The sequence below is a fragment of the Oncorhynchus mykiss genome, chromosome 17 (genome assembly GCF_057628025.1).
Source record: "Oncorhynchus mykiss isolate SJ-2025 chromosome 17, ASM5762802v1, whole genome shotgun sequence".
In the NCBI taxonomy this organism is placed as follows: Eukaryota; Metazoa; Chordata; class Actinopteri; order Salmoniformes; family Salmonidae; genus Oncorhynchus; species Oncorhynchus mykiss.
This window is the reverse complement of record NC_143038.1, coordinates 58,976,926-58,998,499: the sequence shown is the minus strand read 5'-3', so window position 1 is coordinate 58,998,499 and position 21,574 is coordinate 58,976,926. Positions and strand designations below refer to the sequence as shown.

At 43.7% G+C, this 21,574-nt stretch overlaps 1 protein-coding gene across 7 annotated transcripts in view; it reads left to right on the top strand.

The window, feature by feature from the left end:
* LOC110494585 (inositol 1,4,5-trisphosphate receptor, type 1b) overlaps window positions 1-21,574 on the top strand; it is a 157,106-nt gene that overhangs the window by 85,762 nt on the left and 49,770 nt on the right. For 3 of the 7 annotated variants that reach the window (XM_090206110.1, XM_090206107.1, XM_090206112.1), the window contains 9 exons: window positions 224-411; window positions 5,715-5,904; window positions 6,201-6,466; window positions 8,050-8,250; window positions 8,609-8,719; window positions 15,293-15,388; window positions 15,497-15,634; window positions 16,194-16,292; window positions 16,742-16,934. In XM_090206110.1, the coding sequence (XP_090062236.1) occupies window positions 224-411; window positions 5,715-5,904; window positions 6,201-6,466; window positions 8,050-8,250; window positions 8,609-8,719; window positions 15,293-15,388; window positions 15,497-15,634; window positions 16,194-16,292; window positions 16,742-16,934 (1,482 nt within the window). Of the gene's footprint in view, window positions 1-223; window positions 412-5,714; window positions 5,905-6,200; window positions 6,467-8,049; window positions 8,251-8,608; window positions 8,720-15,292; window positions 15,389-15,496; window positions 15,635-16,193; window positions 16,293-16,741; window positions 16,977-21,574 lie in introns of all 7 variants that reach the window. The other 4 variants (XM_090206109.1, XM_090206106.1, XM_090206108.1 and 1 more) reach the window with 2 other exon arrangements.

Genomic DNA, 21,574 nt, shown 5'->3' with positions numbered 1-21,574 from the left:
CTTCCTTCCTTCCTTCCTTCCTTCCTTCCTTCCTTCCTTCCTTCCTTCCTTCCTTCCTTCCTTCCTTCCTTCCTTCCTTCCTTCCTTCCTTCCTTCCTTTCTTCCTTCCTTCCTTCCTTCCTTCCTTCCTTCCTTCCTTCGTTTGTTTGTTTGTTTGTTCTGGCTCTTGATGACTATCTGCCTGTCCCGCTCTCCCCGTCTCTCTCTCCCTGTCCCTCCCCAGTGGTGAGTTCAGGGGCGGCCGCAGCCCGAGGGGAGCTGACCCTGCATGAGGTCCAGTGCCGTCTGGATAAAGAGGGTGCGTCCGACCTGGTAATTGACCTCATCATGAACGCCACGAGCGACCGTATCTTCCAGGAGAGCATCCTATTGGCCATCGCCCTGCTGGAGGGCGGGAACACGGTCATCCAGGTGAGAATTAACCCGTGCCAGGGGCACAATGTGATATGAGTAGAACATGTTAGAGAAGAGGTAGAGTGGGAGAGACTGGGCCCAGAGGAGGAGAGCAAGAAGTGGAGGCAGAGCAGGAACTAATGGTCTATCTGCTGGGAGAGGTCCAAGCTCTAAGCTCTGAGTAGCTCCCCAATGCGTCACTACCTCCCCTCCTCTCAGCCAGCCAGAAGGGGTTGCTATGGCAACAAAACCAATTACTTCTCTGACCGCACAGCAAGGTTAAGAGAGGAACATGGGGAGCGGGGTGGGTGACTGTTGGGCAGTTGCATTTTCTTACTTTGAACCTGCGTTTTTTGAGAGTGTGTGTATCTCTGTGTGAGTTAATGCGTTAACAGGCCTGTTACGTAATAGGGCTTGTATTTGTATAGTGGTTTTACCTGATGAACCCTGGCTTGGCTTCCCACTGCACAGGCAGTTTACTCAAAGGAACTCACATATGACTCCTGTTATATAACCACAGCATGTCACTGGTTGAATAATGCAAAGACCACAGAGCCTTATTAACTGCGTCTCACTGTGCTGTCAGAACAAGGGGAGGAGGAGCAGCCCTGGGAGCCAAATGTTCTAGAAAGACCAGACACCTGTAGAAAACCACACCCTAGTTTGTAGTCCTCCATCCCACTGTCTCACCTCACACAGATCCACATATCACACACATACACACCCAGGGCAGCTGTTTATATGTAGATCTGTTGAGTGTTTTGGTCAGGTTGGGTTCAAAAGGCTATATGTCTTCCTCTTTTGCTGATAGTAGATAACAGTGGGTGTGTGCCATGAGTGTGTATTTCTTTTGGCATTGTGGCGATGCGCCCTGTGAAGTTTGGGTTAATATTTGCAAAGTTGTGTGTGTGTGTGTGTTTGGTTGGTGGTTACCAACCTCATGCAAGAGTGTTCATTCTGAAGAGTTTCTCACTGCAGTGTGGGTGTGTGAGAGAGTTGAGCCGGGGAATTACTGCCATTACTCATTGAGACTTCTATTGTAAGGGGATCGCTGATCATGCCTTTTTTTTTAGTTGAAGCATAATTTACTCCCACTCTTATCCTGCACACGCACTGGGGCCTTGGAAAGGACCTCCCTGCAGGGAAACATTACAGGTAGTAGTCAGGGAAAGAGATTGGCAGGATAATGTATTATTTGGAGGGGGTGGAGGTGGGGTTCTCTCATTGTAGCCAAGGAGCCTGCACAACTACACACAGGGCTTCATTCTTTCATAATCCCAGATTGTTTTTTCACTCACAATTTGCAGGGGACAAGTCAGCTTTGTTGCGGGATCACGTATGGTGCTGAGTGAATCATATCAGCAGTCGCATCACATTTCTGTCTCTTAGAAAATGCTGGACCTCTCTTCAATGACAAAAAGGCTCTTGATGTCAATTTTTTTGTGGTAATCTGGGGCAGTTGCCGGGCCAACGGGAAAGAGGTAGGGAAGGAGGGAGTAGTATGAAGGGCCAGTAGTATGAAGGGCCAGTAGTATGAAGGGCGAAAGGGAAAGAGCTGAGGTGAGCTGCAGCCCTGCAGGGGGAGAGAGGAAGTGCGTTAGTGAAAACCAAGATAATTTATTTATATTTGCACACAAGAACATACCAAACAATATGATAAGAGTTTAAAAGGCAAAAGAAAGGTCTTTATCTTTATCGTGCTCTAGCTACTACTCTGGTGGGCCTGGTGCATGCATGCTGACACGGTCTTTATCCAATCGTGCTCTAGCTACTACTCTGGTGGGCCTGGTGCATGCATGCTGACACGGTCGCGAGTTGGACGGTGTTTCCTCTGACATTTGTGCGGCTGGCTTCCGGGTTAAGTGAGCATTGTGTCAAGAAGCAGTGTGGCTTGGCAAAGTTGTGTTTCAGAGGACGCATGGGTCTCGACCTTCGCCTCTCCCGAGTCCGTACGGGAGTTGCAGCGATGGGACAAGACTGTAACTACCAATTGGATGTCACGAAATTGTGGAGAAAAAGGGTTAAAACATTTGTTTTTTAAAGGCAAATGAAAAGAGCATGTGCAGGAGAGGTAGAAAACACAGAGGTGTGTCAGGCCCCTCCCTGTTTCAAAATATGCTATATTAAAAACAAACAGAAAAGGTATCCAGATTTTTAAGACTAAGAAACTTATTTTGCAACCCAGGCAGGCTAAGGCTGTAGTATTGAGCCAACCAACCCACAGGAGCAAGGAAGCAGAGGCTTGTACTGTACATTGGCTACTGGTGGTCACCTGTATGGAGATATCTATCACCTGTGGCTACTCCCGTTCAGAGCCTTAAAGTCAATGTAAGGCTCTGCTCCAGCGTAGACATCCAGATAGGTCAGACAGTAGTGACTACTGCCAATTGGATTGTGACGCTCCTTGCTCTGTTTGGAAGGCTCTCTGACCCACACTGGAAGTTGATGCCCACACTATTGGCTATTACAGCACTGACAGTGGGCAGAACAGCCTGCAGGCTGTGGTGAGGTCATTATGCTGTTTCAAGGGATAACTAACTTGATTCCTCCTCTGTAGAAACTCAAATTAGGTCATTGTTCAGTTTTTTACTTGTTTTAATTGAGTCTGAATTGATTGTCCTTTGCATGATGGAACACTGTCTTGAACAAGCTTTCTGGTCCACTATTGGTTATTATCAGTGCTCAAAGGCAAAATTGGCTTATTTTCTATTTTCTTCTTTGTCTTGTGAGAGTGATATAAAAAACTGAACTTCTTAGAAAACCAATCCCTTCAGGCCTGTAGGTTCGAGAGAAAAGTATAAATAGAATTGTCAGAGGGAGAGGGGGCGTTGGACGGGAGGCTGGAAACTGACATCCCATTTTGATCAACTCTGCCTTCTGACTGACCTGTCATTTCAGAGGAAGCTCATGCTGCTGGTGTTTTGGCACATGTGCAGATCAAATACGCCGCTGGAATTCCGATTAAGGTGTTCCTAATACTTCAAAATATTTCTTAGAAATCCAGGTATTTTAATCGGCGTATGATGATTATGACCTTGTGGCAATTAAGAGAAGAGTAAGGTGTTTACATGACTAATACCATACTCGGCCTACTGCCGTAATCCGTTTAATATTGTGTTGTTAGTGTGCATATAAACATACTCACTGTTCCAAACTCTCCTGAACTCCCCCCTACAACTCCACCATCCTGATGGAAGTGGCTGGTAGGGGTTGTGATTGGAGGTAGGTGGTTTATTTGTTTGTTTTTCTATCCTCTTATGCTGTATGTGACCGGGCCTTGTGTGAGAGCGGGTCTCCTTGGTTACCGACTGGTGGGCATGGTACGGTGCAGGAGCCCTCCAATGATTACAGCCACAGCTCTGTCGCTCACTGAGGAAGGGAGGGAGGGAGCGGGAGCCTGCGATATAAATAGACCTTACATAACTGCCCCTTGTTGATGCCAAGAGCCAGCATAGCAGTGAAGGGAGAACAATAAAAAAGAGAAAGAGAGGAATGCAGAATTACCTTGTTTTTTTTATGGAGGAGGCCCCTTTGCCAAACATTGGGGAGAGACAGAGACCATAGTGCACCCAGTGGGACCTACAGGTAGGGTCTAGTCTGCTGCAGAGAAGAGGATAAGCTGGTGGTTTCCTAGAAGAAGGAATCAGCAGGTTGATGGTGCATATCAAGGGCCCAGGGATAAATCAGCTCACCACCACAGCCGTGCTGGTGTAAATTACACTTAGCAATGCCCAAGTACTATTGAGTATCACCTAGTAACTACACCTTAATGCCTAGTCTACACTCTTAGGAAAAAGGGTTCCAAAAGGGTTTTTCAGCTGTCCCCATAGAGGAACTGTTTTGGTTCCAGATAGAACCCTTTTTTGGTTCCATGTAGAACCCTCTGTAGAAAGGGTTCTACCTGGAACCAAAAGTGTTCAACCTGCAACCAAAATGGGTTCTTTAAAGGGTTATGCTATGGGGACAGCTGAAGAGCCCTTTAAGGTTCTAGATGGCACCTTTTTTTCTGAGTGAATAATAAAACCCCTCAATTTTCCCATAGAGAAAAATGTCAATCTTCCTTCCGTGTTGTGCTATTGTTGCAGACTATGACATGTTGTTATGTACCCAAGATATAGATTTGAAACCTGTTTCAGATAATTGGAAACTGATAGCAAGTAAGTCAGCAAACTGACAAGTTCCTTGATATGTGTAGATGGAACAACAGGCAAATTGCCCTGACAGGGTTTCCCTTAGCAGGCTCTGTTCCTGCTTGTGCTGCTGCTGCTGCTGCCGCTGCTGCTGCTGCTGTTGTTGTCTTGAACATAAGGCGACAGTCAGGTGTTGGCATAATGATGGTCATCCAAGTGATCCGAGATGGAAGTACTTGTTTATGGCCACAGTCATGAAGGCTTCCCAATCAAACTAGGTAATGTTTTTAAAAAGTTGCTTTCTGGCAGTTTTCCCCTCTGTGTGGCAATGTGGGTGGATGTTTGCCTGCTTACATAGCCACTGTTGATTTCTGATCCTAAGCACCATCAATGAATGAGCCTGGTGTTGTAAACAAGGTTGACTTAACCTTGTTGAAAGAGGGACAAACTACAGTACTTTGATTAACTTAATGGTGGACCTCCCCCACTCTCTTCCCTCTCACCCACCTGCCTTTGGTCTCGCCTCCCCTCCTCTCTCCCCCCTTTCCCTCTCACCCACCTGCCTCTTGTTTTGGTTATATTATTGCTAAAGTACTTGCTGAATATGCTGAGTTGACACACTTCCTGTGAATGTTGTGTACCTGGCTGGGATTGTTGTGTACCTGGCTGGGATTTCTGTGTACCTGGCTGGGATGGCTGTGTACCTGGCTGGGGTGGCTGTGTACCTGGCTGTGATTGCTGTGTACCTGGCTGGGATTACTGTGTACCTGGCTATGTTCTCTGTGTGAATGTGTGTACAGTGCAGCCTGCCCTGCACGGTACCAGTAGAGTTGTGCCCCTGGGGCAGAGAACAGATGGTAGGATTTCAGGTGAGCACAAGGAGGGTTATGTAACAGAGCTGCAGAGAGAGAGCCTCTGGCTGCATAACAGACAGGCTGGCAGGCTGTCTGTCTGTCTGTCTGTCTGTCAGGGTAGATGTGGTCAAACGGAACAACAAACATGCTAGACCTTTAGGCTGTTTACCTTGTATTTGTTAAATGGGAAATGTGCGTATGTAGATAATCTGACAACATAATCATAATACGTCACTATGAAAACCTCTAGCTACCAATTCCCTTATTAACACAGAATTATCTGAAACAAAACCTCTTAAATCTGCAACATTGACTTGTTCTTCTTGTCCAATTCTAGAAATCCTTCTTCATGCGTCTGACGGGAGAAAACAAGTCAGAGATGTTCTTCAAGGTGTTCTATGAGAGGATGAAGCTGGCCCAGCAGGAGATCAAGGCCACTGTGACTGTCAACACCAGCGACCTGGGCAGCAAGAAGAAGGACGAGGAGCCCCCAGACAAGGACACGCCCACCACAAAAGGAAAGAAAGGTCAGGGGTCAGGGTAGTAGGGCTGGTGTGAACAGCATCCTGGTCCTGTCAAGTGGGACAGTTAATACAGTGAATTTACTACACTCGGAAGATGGTAGAAATCATAAATCAGTCATTCACAAATACCTAGTTGTTTGACACTGCAGTGCAAGCTGGGGCCAGATAATGAAGTTCAAGGTCTGTGACAGCTCCAACTCTGCTCCTGTGTACACTGTACAGTGAGACTATCCTCTATGTTACTCTGGTGTCCCCTTCGTTGTGAGTGTCTCTTATTCCTCATGTTCTTCTTTTACCAGGGAAGGTGGTGGCTACAGTGGCGGTTGCTGCGGTGACGGAGGAGGTCAAGGAGCAGCTGGTGGAAGCGTCCACGGTCACAAAGAAGGCGTTCACCACGTACCGCCGTGAGGCCGAGGCCGAGGAGCACCTGGCCACCGCCGAGTGTCAGGGCCCCGCCAGCACGCCTGATGACCAAGAGGGGGAGATGAGTGTCATCATTACCATCATGCAGCCCATCCTGCGCCTCATGCAGCTGCTGTGTGAGAACCACAACAGGGAGTTGCAGGTTGGTCAGCCACACCACCAGGGGGCACTACTGTGGTTTACGATGCACCAGTTAGTTATAAAGGGGGGCTGCAATGGTTGCTCAGGCCCTATGGCACACTTACAGTTTCAGTATTGCTACATTTCCATCACCAGATCGTTATACAGAAATGAAACCAGATGGTGAAAATAGACATGATTTGTTGGAACAACGTGATGCAACTGTTTCCGTATCTGATAGTGGTTGGTCTGGTTTAACTACGAGGACAAGTGTGGTTGTGTTTTTAAATGGGGAGGTTCAATATCTCAGACAGACATTGAACTTCCCCCACTAACATACTCTGTGGAGTAAGGTCAAGACTCCACATCATTGACAGATAGCTGGATGCTGAATCACCATGGCTCACCATCAGTTTTGTGCACTGTATTTGGCCTGTTTGGATTGATCCTGGGGCAAACACAGCGGGCTAAGCTAATCATGGTTTAATCTCATTGACATGTTTAGACATGAGTTAAAGATGCGTCTCATCCCTAAATAATCCAGCCATTGATTTAAACTTGAATAAAATGTAATTTGATTCGTCACATGCTTCGTAAACAACCAGTGGCGTGTATTCATGGATGCCAAGGGAAGCCAGGCTTCCCAAAAAATGTTTAAAAAAAAGAAATAAAAAATGAGAATATTTAGTCTCGCTTTTTTTCATAATTTGTTTGTACAGATGAACGTGGTACCTTCAGGCGTTTGGAAATTGCTCCCAAGAATGAACCAGATATGTGGAGGTGTACAATTTTTTTTCTGAGGTCTTGGCTGATTTATTTTTTATTTTCCCATGATGTCAAGCAAAGAGGCACTGAGTTTGAACGTAGGCCTTGATATACATCCCAGATACACCTCCAATTGACTCAAATTATGTCAATTAGCCTATCAGAAGCTTCGAAAGCCACAACATAATTTTCTGGAATATTCCAAGCTGTTTAAAGGCACAGTCAACTTAGTGTATGTACATTTCTGACCCACTGAAATTGTGATACGGTGAATAATAAGTGAAATAATCTGTCTGTAACAATTGTTGGTAAAATGACTTGTGTCATGCACAAAATAGATGTCCTAACCGACTTGCCAAAACTACAGTTTGTTAACAAGAAATGTGTTGAGTGGTTAAAAAACGAGTTTTAATGACTCCAACCTAAGTGTCTGTAAACTTCTGACTTCAACTATATTTCATTGACTATTTAACTATTTAACTAACTCTTTAGCAGTCTTATGGCTTTGGGCTAGAAGCTGTTCAGGGTCCTGTTGGTTGCAGACTTGTTGCATTGGTCCTGGATGGCAGGGAGCTCGGCTCTGCTGATGTACTGGGCCTTACGCAAATGCACCGCCTCTTAGGCAGTGGGCAACTATAACAGGCAGCCTTTTTAACATAGCACATTAATCATTTATATTTTCTGATAATATTATACTCAAAGCCAGTACTTTTGTAGTTTTTCAGTGGAATAACCCATTTGTTCATAGAGGGATCTAAGGTTATTGTTCATAATGTTTAGAGTGAATGTATGAATTAGTGTGTCTCTAATTTATAACTTGTGTGTCTCTTTCCGCTCCAGAACTTCCTGAGGTGTCAGAACAACAAGAACAACTATAATCTGGTGTGTGAGACGCTGCAGTTCCTGGACTGTATCTGTGGCAGCACCACGGGAGGCCTGGGGTTGCTGGGACTCTACATCAATGAGAAGAACGTAGGCCTCATCAACCAGACAGTAGAGAGCCTCACAGAGTACTGCCAGGGACCCTGCCATGAGAACCAGGTGGGCACACTCACACCTCCTGCTACCTGTTTTTAATGTGTGGATGGAGTATCATGAAACGTTGTAGTCAAATGACCCAGTGTTTGCGTATAACTGCTGTCTCCATTTCAGTAATTGCAGGGTTGGTCTTATTTGGCAGTGCTTTAATTAAGCTTTTAAATTCTCTTTACAAGCCCAGATAGGTCCCAGTACACACCTCCATACAAAAAATGTGTTCCTTGCATGGCTTTTTCTTGCAGGATCATGTCAGACTAAACAAAGGCCTTTGTAATATTGTTTTCTGGTTAATCTGGAGATATTTTGACTCAATCATAAACACAACTTCAAAATGTTTCCTGTTTGTCTGTTTCTCTGTCAGAACTGCATCGCCACTCATGAATGCAACGGTATCGACATCATCATCGCTTTGATCCTCAATGACATCAACCCCCTGGGCAAGAAGAGGATGGACCTGGTGCTGGAGCTCAAGGTTGTCTTGGTTTAGTAGTGATGTTGCACCCTGTTTGTTTTCCTTTATTATCCATTTGACATAATTCTTTGTTCTGTCTTGGTTTAATGCATTTTTTAACCAACAGCACTCATGACAACCTGAATGTTATTCATCCTCCTGATGTTCTGTATCCCTTGTAGGGTTGCAAAGGGTCTGAAACGTTCTCAGGAAATTTTCCATGGGAAGTTAATCCCGGGAAATTTGGGAATTTTGCTTAAATTCATCAATAAAGTTAGCTTATAACAGTGAACCTTTTTTGTTGGATACACATAAGGCGATTCTAGGTCTTGTGGCATATTTTAGTTAAACTATCCCCAATTCAATGGAATTGCAACCCTCTGCAAGGCACAGTGCATTCTTCCATCACTTGTGCAGTGTACTCTTCCATCACATGTACAGCTGATTCTCAAGATCTTGCACACTAATGAGATGCTATTGAGGCCACACTACTATACTGTCTGAGCCAAGGACTACATGCTTTCCGGTAAGTTTTGATTACAATACAGGGTGAGGGTGAATATACACTGCTCAAAAAAATAAAGGGAACACTTAAACAACACAATGTAACTCCAAGTCAATCACACTTCTGTGAAATCAAACTGTCCACTTAGGAAGCAACACTGATTGACAATACATTTCACATGCTGTTGTGCAAATGGAATAGACAACAGGTGGAAATTATAGGCAATTAGCAAGACACCCCCAATAAAGGAGTGGTTCTGCAGGTGATAACCACAGACCACTTCTCAGTTCCTATGCTTCCTGGCTGATGTTTTGGTCACTTTTGAATGCTGGCGGTGCTTTCACTCTAGTGGTAGCATGAGATGGAGTCTACAACCCACACAAGTGGCTCAGGTAGTGCAGCTCATCCAGGATGGCACATCAATGCGAGCTGTGGCAAGAAGGTTTGCTGTGTCTGTCAGCGTAGTGTCCAGAGCATGGAGGCGCTACCAGGAGACAGGCCAGTACATCAGGAGACGTGGAGGAGGCCGTAGGAGGGCAACAACCCAGCAGCAGGACCGCTACCTCCGCCTTTGTGCAAGGAGGAGCACTGCCAGAGCCCTGCAAAATGACCTCCAGCAGGTCACAAATGTGCACGTGTCTGCTCAAACGGTCAGAAACAAGACTCCGTGAGGGTGGTATGAGGGCCCGACGTCCACAGGTGGGGGTTGTGCTTATAGCCCAACACCGTGCAGGACGTTTGGCATTTGCCAGAGAACACCAAGATTGGCAAATTCGCCACTGGCGCCCTGTGCTCTTCACAGATGAAAGCAGGTTCACACTGAGCACATGTGACAGACGTGACAGTCTGGAGACGCCGTGGAGAACGTTCTGCTGCCTGCAACATTCTCCAGCATGACTGGTTTGGCAGTGGGTCAGTCATGGTGTGGGGTGGCATTTCTTTGGGGGGCCGCACAGCCCTCCATGTGCTCGCCAGCGGTAGCCTGATTGCCATTAGGTACCGCGATGAGATCCTCAGACCCCTTGTGAGACCATATGCTGGTGCGGTTGGCCCTGGGTTCCTCCTAATGCAAGACCATGCTAGACCTCATGTGGCTGGAGTGTGTCAGCAGTTCCTGCAAGAGGTAGGCATTGATGCTATGGACTGGCCCGCCCATTCCCCAGACCTGAATCCAATTGAACACATCTAGGACATCATGTTTCGCTCCATCCACCAACGCCACGTTGCACCACAGACTGTCCAGGAGTTGGCGGATGCTTTAGTCCAGGTCTGGGAGGAGATCACTCAGGAGACCATCCGCCACCTCATCAGGAGCATGCCCAGGCGTGGCCACACACACTACTGAGCCACACACACTACTGAGCCTAATTTTGACTTGTTTTAAGGACATTACATCAAAGTTGGATCAGCCTTGTAGTGTGGTTTTCCACGTTAATTTTGAGTGTGACTCCAAATCCAAACCTCCATGGGTTGATACATTTGATTTCCATTGATTATTTTTGTGTGATTTTGTTGTCAGCACATTCAACTATGTAAAGAAAAAAGTATTTAATAAGAGTATTTCATTCATTCAGATCTAGGATGTGTTATTTTAGTGTTCCCTTTATTTTTTTGAGCAGTGTATTTTATATGACATACATCATTTCTTTGTTAACTAGTAAATAGTAGCCTACAGTAAAGTGTGTTTAAATAATTTCGAACTTGTTAACAACTTCTGCTCGTTACTTTTTGCTACATGTGGGTTTTAGCTTGCTTGAGTGTTAATTCACCTGTTTCCATACATGTTTAATTATCAAACATTTATCTTACAAATGAGTTGTTTAATCTAACTGCACAACTATTTATCTGTACATGGAATTATATTTGTTGTTTTCTTACTCTTTTTATGATCTTTACAGGAAAATGCCACGGGCACTATCTGATGTGTCGAGATATTTCACTGCAGCTAATGTAGAAGGAAAAGCTGTGTACATTTGCAAATACTGTGCCAAATCATATGTGAAGAATACAACAAAGATGCATAATCATTTGGCCAAGTGCATAAAGTTCCCTCTGCATTCAGAACTAGCAACCTCTGACAAAAGTCCCTCTATTTCTATTCAAGGTGAAAATTATGAATCAGAAACCTTATCGATAGCAGCAGCTCATGGTCCTCCTGGAATCAGAAGTTTTTTGACTCAATGAAGCAATGTAGTCAAAGACATGCTGATGAATGTCTTGCTGTGTAAGCAAATGGTTCACCTCTGATGCTCACAGGCAATGTGTATTGGAAGAGATTTCTGAATGTTCTTCAACCAGCATACACCCCTCCAACCAGACATGCTTGATCTACTCTGCTGGATGCAGAGTTCAACAGAGTTCAAGTGAAGGTCAAGAGTCAACAGTGAAGAGGCGACACCGGGATGCTGGCCTTCTAGGCAAAGGTCCTCTGTCCAGTGTGTGTGTTCTTTTGCCCATCTTAATCTTTTATTTTTATTGGGCAGTCTGAAAGGCCAGCATCCCGGAGTCGCCTCTTCACTGTTGACATTGAGACTGGTGTTTTGCGGGTACTATTTCATCAGTTGCCAGTTGAGGACTTGAGGCATCTCAAATCAAAACAAATTGTATTTGTCACATACACATGGTTAGCAGATGTTAATGCGAGTGTAGTATGAGATGAGAAATGTAGGGTATGTAAACATAAAAGTGGCATAGTTTAAAGTGGCTAGTGATACATGTATTACATAAAGATGGCAAGATGCAGTAGATGATAAAGTATAGTGGCTCGGGTGGTTGTTGTCCTTGATGCTCTTAATGGCCTTCCTGTGACATTGGGTGGTGTAGGTGTCCTGGAGGGCAGGTAGTTTGCCCCCGGTGATACGTTGTGCAGACCTCACTACCCTCTGGAGAGCCTTACGGTTGTGGGCGGAGCAGTTGCCGTACCAGGTGATGATACAGCCCGACAGGATGCTCTCGATTGTGCATCTGTAGAAGTTTGTGAGTGCTTTTGGTGACAAGCCGAATTGCTTCAGCCTCCTGAGGTGCTGCTGCGCCTTCTTTCCAACGCTGTCTGTGTGGGTGGACCAATTCAGTTTGTCGGTGATGTGTACGCCGAGGAACTTAAAACTTACTACCCTCTCCACTACTGTCCTGTCGATGTGGATAGGGGGGTGCTCCCTCTGCTGTTTCCTGAAGTCCACGATCATCTCCTTTGTTTTGTTGACATTGAGTGTGAGGTTATTTTCCTGACACCACACTCCGAGGTCCCTCACCTCCTTCCTGTAGGCCGTCTCGTCATTGTTGGTAATCAAGCCTACCAGTGTAGTGTCGTCCGCAAACTGATTTGAGGTGGAGGCGTGCATGGCCACGCAGTTGTGTGTGAACAGGGAGTACAGGAGAGGGCTCAGAACGCACCCTTGTGGGGCCCCAGTGTTGAGGATCAATGGAGGTGGAGATGTTGTTACCTACCCTCACCACCTGGGGGCGGCCCGATAGGAAGTCCAGTACCCAGTTGCACAGGGCGGGGTCGAGACCCAGGGTCTCGAGCTTGATGACAAGTTTGGAGGGTACTATGGTGTTCAATTCTGAGCTGTAGTCGATGAACAGCATTCTCACATTGGTATTCCTCTTGTCCAGATGGGCTAGGGCAGTGTGCAGTGTGATTGCGATTGCGTCATCTGTGGACCTATTGGAGCGGTAAGCAAATTGGAGTGGGTCTAGGGTGTTAGGTAGGGTGGAGGTGATATGGTCCTTGACTAGTCTCTCAAAGCACTTCATGATGACGGAAGTGAGTGCTACGGGGCGGTAATCTTGGGAACAGGAACAATGGTGGCCCTCTTGAAGCATGTGGGAACAACAGACTGGGATGAGGATTGATTGAATATGTCCGTAAACACACCAGCCAGCTGGTCTGCGCATGCTCTGAGGACGCTGCTGGGGATGCCGTCTGGGCCTGCAGCCTTGTGAGGGTTAACACGTTTAAATGTTTTACTCACGTCGGCTGCAGTGAAGGAGAGTCCACAGGTTTTGGTAGCGGCCGTGTCAGTGGCACTGTATTGTCCTCAAAGCGAGCAAAGAAGTTATTTAGTCTGTTTGGGAGCAAGACATCCTGGTCCGCGACAGGGTTGGTTGTCTTTTTGTAATCCGTGATTGACTGTAGACCCTGCCATATACCTCTTGTGTCTGAGCCGTTGAGTTGCAACTCTACTTTGTCTCTATACTGACGCTTAGCTTGTTTGATTGCCTTGCGGAGGGAATAGCTACACTGTTTGTATTCGGTCATTTTTCCAGTCACCTTGCCCTGGTTAAAAGCAGTGGTTTGCGCTTTCAGTTTCGCGCGAATGCTGCCATCAATCCACGTTTTTTGGTTTGGGAATGTTTTTATAGACACTGTGGGTACGACAACGCCGATGCACTTTCCAATGAACTTGCTCACCGAATCAGCGTATTCGTCAATGTTGTTTTTGGACGCAATGCGGAACATATCCCAATCCACGTGATCGAAGCAGACTTGAAGCGTGGAATCAGATTGGTCGGATGAGTGTTGAACAGACCTGAGCGCGGGAGCTTCTTGTTTTTGTTTCTGTCTGTAGGCTGGAAGCAACAAAATGGAGTCGTGGTCAGCTTTTCCGAAAGGTGGACGGGGGAGGGCCTTCTATGTGTCGCAGAAGTTAGAATAACAATGATCCAGGGTTTTACCAGCCCTGGTTGCACAATCGATATGCTGATAGAATTTAGAGTCTTGTTTTCAGATTAGCCTTGTTAAAATCCCCAGCTACAATGAATGCAGCCTCAGGATATGTGGTTTCCAGTTTACATAGAGTCATATAAAGTTTGTTCAGGGCCATCGATGTGTCTGCTGGGGGGGGAATATATACGGCTGTGATTATAATCGAAGAAAATTCTCTTGGTAGATAATGCGATCGACATTTGATTGTGAGGAATTCTAAGTCAGGTGAACAGAAGGACTTGAGTTCCTGTATGTTGTTATGATCACACCACGTCTCGTTAATCATAAGGCATACCCCCCCTCCCCCGCCCCTCTTCTTACCAGAAAGTTGCTTGTTGCTGTCGGCGCGATGCATGAAGAAACCAGCTGGCTGCACCGACTCCAATAGCGTCTCTCTAGTGAGCCATGTTTCTGTGAAGCAAAGAACGTTACAGTCTCTGATGTCTCTCTGGAATGCTACCCTTGCTGTTTCTCTCTGTTTCTCAAACTAGACACTCTAATGTACTTCTCTTCTTGCTCAGTTGTGCACCGGGGCCTCCCACTCCTCTTTCTATTCTGGTTAGGGTCAGTTTGTGCTGTTCTGTGAAGGGAGTAGTACACAGCATTGTACAAGATCTTCAGTTTCTTGGCAATTTCTCGCATGGAATAGCCTTAATTTCTAAAAAACAAGAATAGACTGATGAGTTTCTGAAGAAAGTCTTTGTTTCTGGACATTTTGAGCCTGTTATCGAAACCACAAATGCCGATGCTCCAGATACTCAACTAGTCTAAAGAAGGCCAGTTTTATTGCTTTTTTAAATTGGTACAACAGTTTTCAGCTGTGCTAACATAATTGGAAAAGGGTTTTCGAATGATCAATTAGCCTTTTAAAATGATAAACTTTAACAATGTCTACAATGCATTTCTGATCAATTTGATGTTATTTTAATGGACAAAATGTGTGCTTTTCTTTCAAAAACAAGGACATTTCAAACTTTTGAATGGTGGTGTATGTTAACCTTTTTGGGAGATGCGATGGATCGTTGAGGATCATTCAATGTTCCCTTTTGTTTTTCATTAAAATCATGTGAAGAGTCAACTAAAGTTAAATTCGTAACTACATTTATTTTTTATTTTTTCTATTGGAAGTCATTTAATCATTTGAAATTATATATACTTATGTTGAGGTAGAATGTTTCTGTTTCCATATGATGTGGTAAATATATCCAATGCAAAACACATCTACATTTAAATGGTATTAATATTAATTTACATATATTTACATATATTCCTGTTAATTCCCATATATTCCCGTTAATTCCCACGGAAAGTTTCCACCTCTGAATATTCCCCAAGATGTGCAACCCTAACCCCTTGCCCTTCTCTCCCCTCTCTGTTCCAGAATAATGCCTCCAAGCTCCTCTTGGCCATCATGGAGAGTCGCCATGACAGTGAGAATGCAGAGAGGATACTGTACAACATGAGGCCTAAAGAACTGGTGAGTGCCATGTATTGGTAGTCAGATATACCTGCAGCATGGCATGGCACAGAGGACATTTTTAAGGGGAAGTTATCTGACGGTCTGGTTTGTGACGTTCATATGCAGGTGGAGGTGATAAAGAAGGCCTACATGCAGGGAGAGGTGGAGCCGGAGGAGCCTGCTGAGGAAGATGAAGATGGTGAGGAAGAGCATGCTGCCTCTCCACGAAATGTGGGCCACAACATCTACATCCTGGCTCATCAGGTACTGTAGACCGCTGACTGACTGCATGCAGCTTTACACCTCCTGTAACAGCTCCTATACAACCTATAAACGTATTACATCAGAGCTCTTCCACTCTAACCCCCTTTAGGCGCAATTCAGCTCTATTCTATTAGTCTATTCAAGAAGTTATGTGGGTGAACAACACAGACAGTTTCAGTTATGTAAATAAAAATGTTGATCCCAATGCATGATATCCAGCATGCTAGTGTGTGAAAACTGAATAGTCCACATATTGTACACAAACAGTGGCATGTACTGTCAGATGCGTCTGGTGTTGCAGTGATCTGGTGTCAGTGTCAGTTCCCTGTCCTCACAGGCAGCTAGAGGAAGTTCCAGAACACACCTACTGTAACACATTTCATGCCACCTATCAGATACAATGAGGAAAAATAGACCCCAAAAAATGAATTTGGTGACTTAGAAGACGCTGATTGTAAATTTTGACCAATGACAGTACAATAAAAATTAATTAGTATAATGTGATACATCACCCGATGGCATTGGTGCATTCATGCAATGCATTGGTGCGTTCATCCAGTTGGCCCGCCACAACAAGGAGCTGCAGGCCATGTTGAAGATCTATGGGGAGGGGGATGATGCCCTGGAGTTCTATGCCAAGCACACAGCTCAAATTGAGGTCAGTCATTTTATCCATCTGTTTTCACCATGTTGTTTTCTGTTTTATTACCCCTGTATTAACTTTGGTGGATTGCAACATGTATTTTGACTTCTTGTTATCCTAGGCATGTGACATATTGTCTTTCTTTGCCTGCTGTCAGTATTTTGTATGTTATTAGGGAAAGAATGCTGTCAAGGAAGAGCTTATCAAATGAGTGTTCAAGGTGTTGTGCAGTGCTTTTATACACACAAACAATCACCTTCTTTACTCCTCTTCACTTGTATAACAGTATATTATAGCCAGATCATGTCTTAGCCAGTTTTCCAAGATGAAGAATAGGCACCAACATGCCACTGTCAAACCATAAAGTATTGGGCCTACCCAGTCCAGGGCCTAGAGTTGCCCATCCTCCCCCAGAGAGAGAGGGTTTGTGATGGGCAGCACTGGCTGCATGTGGTTGTGCCCAGATTGTGCGTCTGGATCGCACCATGGAGCAGATAGTCTTCCCCGTGCCCAACATCTGTGAGTTCCTCACCAACGAATCCAAGTTGCGGGTGTACTACACCACGGAGCGTGACGAGCAGGGCAGCAAGATCAACGACTTCTTCCTGCGCTCCGAGGACCTCTTCAACGAGATGAACTGGCAGAAGAAGCTGCGAGGTACTCAAGAGCCAACCACTGGTAACGCAAACACGGTTCCCTGTGCGTCTCTCTCCTTACCTCTCTATACTAGGTACCTGCTTTACATGCCCTCACCCCTCCCTGGCCCCTCAGGGCTCCTCAGGAAACTCCCCAGGCTGGGTCAGGGCCTCCATGTATGGGCCAGAGACCCACCCTGAACCCTGGAGGAGAGAGGGCATGTAAAGGTTATATGTTAAGTTAAAGTACATAACATAAGGTGGATAAATGTTAAGATATTTACAATGTAAGGTTGCAGGGCTCCAGAATAACATCTCCTTGGTGTCACTGGTCCCACTAGCTTTTTCAATTGGTGGCACCCAAAAACACATTTCTGCAGCGTCCCACATCAGAATACATTTGAATCATAATCTTATACAGTATCTTATATCCTCTCATTATAGAGTCATTCACAATGCTTTATTAAAAACAGATGGTATTTCATCTATAAATTGTTACATCTAACCTCCCTTTAAAAGCAGGATGATCATTCTTCCATGGGCAGAGAAATATTTGCTGTATTATAGCTTATCTCATGCTACTTTACACATTTTGCCATGAGGCTGACATTTTTTTTTACAGTTTTAAATTTCAGGGATTCTTGAAAGACGGGACAAACAACTTTTTTCCACAAAAAGATGTGAAATATATATTTTGATACAACAAAGTATCAGCTATCACAAATCAAATCAAATTGTATTGGTCACATACACATATTTGGCATGTAAAGGAACAACCTCTTAATATGTCTCCATCAGACAGCATAAAAAGCATTACATTTTTTATTTGATTGTCCAACAAGTTTTTAATGGCCTTGATTGTTTCATTCTAACATTAGATTATTCAAATATAGTATGTAATACAAATCTCCAAACTTCTTTTTGTTTTGTTTTATAGCACTATTAAACGGTCCAGGGCTAATTTTATTAGCATTTTGGCATGTTTTTCTAGATTTAGAACATAAAACAACATTTATAAAGCAAACATTATCCCTTAGGTCTAGCACAGCTAATTATTCAGTTGATTAATCATACTGTATGTTGCAGAACAGTGATTTTAAATATTTTTTTCAGAATATTAACAGTAAATATGCTACATCGGTGACTGAGTTGACAAATCACTGACAGAGTTGACAACAGACACTCAAACCAGACATACAGTGCATGCAACTCAATATTAGGAAGGTGTTCTTAATGTTTTGTACACTTAGTGTATCTTGATTGGATAAGTATTCAACCCCTGAGTCAATACATGTTTGAATCACCTTTGGCAGCAATTACAGCTGTGAGTCTTTCTCTGTCTAAGAGCTTTGCACACCTGGATTGTACAATATTTCAATCAAGCTCTGTCAAATTGGTTGTTGATCATTTCTAGACAACCAATTTCAAGTCTTGCCAAAGATTTTCAAGCTGATTTTAAGTCTAACTGTAACTAAGCCACTCGGGAAGATTCAATGTTGTCCTGGTAAGCAACTTAAGTCGCCTTGTGTTTTAGGTTATTATCTTGCAGAACGGTGTATTTTTCTCCCAGTGTCTGTTGGAAAGCAGATTGAACCAAGTTACAGGCTCCCGAGTGGCGCAGCGGTCTAAGGCAGAGCATCTCAGTGCTAGATGCGTCACTACAGACCCTGGTTTGATTCCAGTCTGTATCACAACCGCCCGTGATTGGGAGTCCCATAGGGCGGCGCACAATTGACCCAGCGTAGTCCGGGATAGTGTTTGGCAAGGGTTGGCCGTCATTGTAAATAAGAATTTGTTCATAACTGACTTGCCTGGTTAAATGAAGGTTAAATAAAAATATGCTCATTTTTCAGTTAATATCCATTATCATTTTTTTCCCCTCTAGGATTTTACCTGTGATTAGCTCTGTTCCATTTTTTTATCTAAAAAACTCCCTAATCCTTGCTGATAACAAGCATGCCAATAACATGAGGCAGCCACCACCATGCTTGAAAATATGAAGAGTGGTACTCAGTGACATGTTGTGTTGGATTTGCCCCTAACAGAAGTTTCTATTCAGCATGAAAGTTAAATTTCTTTGCAGTTTTACTTCAGTGCAGTGGTCAACAACCGGTATTCCTAGTTGACCAAACATTTCTGTAAAAAACAACAACGATAAAGCATTGTTTCACGCTGTTCGCGGTGGGTGCACTTGATTTTGCAGCCCTAGTGCCGGGAAGGCAAAGTGTTCCCATTTTGAACCATTTCATGTGTCTGAAGGTAGAACCCCGCCTACCCAACAGGCCCAGAAAGCAAAGCAAGTGCACTTGTAAGCCTACCACTTGCCAATCAGATAGCACTGATCACCGTGTCTGCACTGTTTCCTCATGCCATAGACTGTAAAAAGAAGCCTCTAACACACTGCAAAGTTACTGTGAGATTCCCAAACTGTTTAAACCATGACTGAAGAGAAAATGAACAAATACAGCAAAGAGCTGCTGTTGTTATGAGTAAGTTCATGTTTAAGTTGTTATTCAGCCCTGTCAACGCTTTGTTCAACACTTTTATAAGCCATAAAAATTGCGTTCCCCTTGGTTACACTCACGCTACAACCAGCACTGCAGCCGCAATGAATGAGTATAGCAAAGTGCTTTGATTATTAGTGGCTTGTGTCTTTTTTAATATCTTGGAATATTTAACTGTCTCTGGTCATAGGAATAACAACATGAATTGGTGCATAATGCAGTGCGACTTAAGTTTCGCCACATGCTGGAAGACTGTCCCCTTTTCTCAGTGGAGGTAGGGAGAAATGCTTTTAATTGGTTAATGTTGCATAGGCATAAGTTTTTTAAAGTAATGTTTTGAGCGGTAGATCTCGGCTTGCATTTTGACTCAAAGTGATCTTGATTCAGAAAAGGTTGGTGACCACTGCTTTAGTGACAAATTGAAAACATAATGCATGTTTTGAAATATTTGTAGTCTGTACAGCCTTCCTTCTTTTCACTCTGTCAGTTATGTTAGTATTGTGGAGTAACTACAATGTTGTTGATCCCCCCTCAGTTTTCTCCTATCACAGCCATTAAACTCTGTTTTAAAATCAACGTTGACCTCATGGTGAAATTCCTGAGCAGTTTCCTTCCTCTCCGGCAACTGAGTTAGGAAGGACGTCTGTATCTTTGTAGTGACTGGGTGTATTGACACACCATCCAAAGTGTAATTAATAACTGCACCATGCTCAAAGGGATATTCAATGTCCGTTTTTATTTTTGTAATTTTTTTTACACCAATCTACCTTCTTTGCGAACCATTGGAAAAACTCCCTGGTCTTTGTGGTTGTATCTGTGCTTGAAATTCACTGCTCAAATGAGGAACTTTACAATTATTTCTATGTGTGGGATACAGAGATCATTTAAAAATTATGTTACACACGATTATTGAAAACCGATTGAGACCTTGCAACTTATTATTTTACTCCTGAAATTATTTAGGCTTGCCATGACAAATGGGTTGAATACTTATTGACTCAAGACATTTCAGTATTTCATTTTTAATTATTTCGTAAACATTTCTCAAAACATTATTCCACTTCGACATTATGGGCTTTTGTGTGTAAATCAGTGACACGAAATCTAAATTGAATAAATGTTAAATTCAGGCTGTAACACAACACAACTTTCTGAAGGCACGGTATTTTTGTTTAATACAAACATTCGTAAAATATGGAAAATGATTCATTTGAAAATCCCTTATAAAAACAACCATTCTATCAGATCTTTCAGCACTCTGACGGAGTTGACAAAATGCCACTTTTCTTCTTCTTTCAAGTGGTATACACAGTAGCAATTTTGTTTTCCATACTTGATTTATTACTCTAAAACCAAATGAAATGTAATAGAATATTCATTTTGGTTCAAATATATCAGGCAGAAAGAGTTGACAGTTTATGGTTGTAACCATGGTGAATCCAATATTGTTTGTTTAAATCTATCAAAAGTAGAGAACTTTCCAGAGTATGAGTGGTATTGTTGCGGACATGAATAAGGGGTCCTTATGGTATAGCTGACCCTGACGGAGTTGACCAAATGTCTGGGGACATCTTTTAGGAATCACAGTTTTGAGAGAAATATTGTTTAAAGTTACAGAGGGCTATTGTAAGAAACTGCATAAGAGTGCTAGAGGCGTCACTACAGACCCTGGTTCGATTCCAGGCTGTACCACAACCGGCCGTGATTGGGAGTCCCGTAGGGCGGCGCACAATTGGCCCGCCATCGTCCGGGTTTGGCCGGGGTAGGCCGACATTGTAAGTAAGAATTTGTTCTTAACTGACTTGCCTAGTTAAATAAAGGTTAAATAAAAAATATGTAAAGATCATTTTTCAGTTAATATCCATTTATTATCAGTAAAAAAAACTATTTAAACACTTTTTCCGCTATTTTGGGGGGGGATCCTTTGCTCATGACAAGGGGATTTCCAGGCATAGAGTCGACATGGAAATTAATAATATTGAAAGTATTTAGAAATTTCCCAAAACAAATCTTTCCCCTATAAAATTCCCCTAAATGTACATTTTAAACTCAAATAATGCAACAAAATATATTTTTTAGTTTTACAAAAAAAAATAGGTTTACCTGCCGAACAAGGATTGTCCCAACTTCAAGAATCTCTGAGCTAATTTCCTGCTAT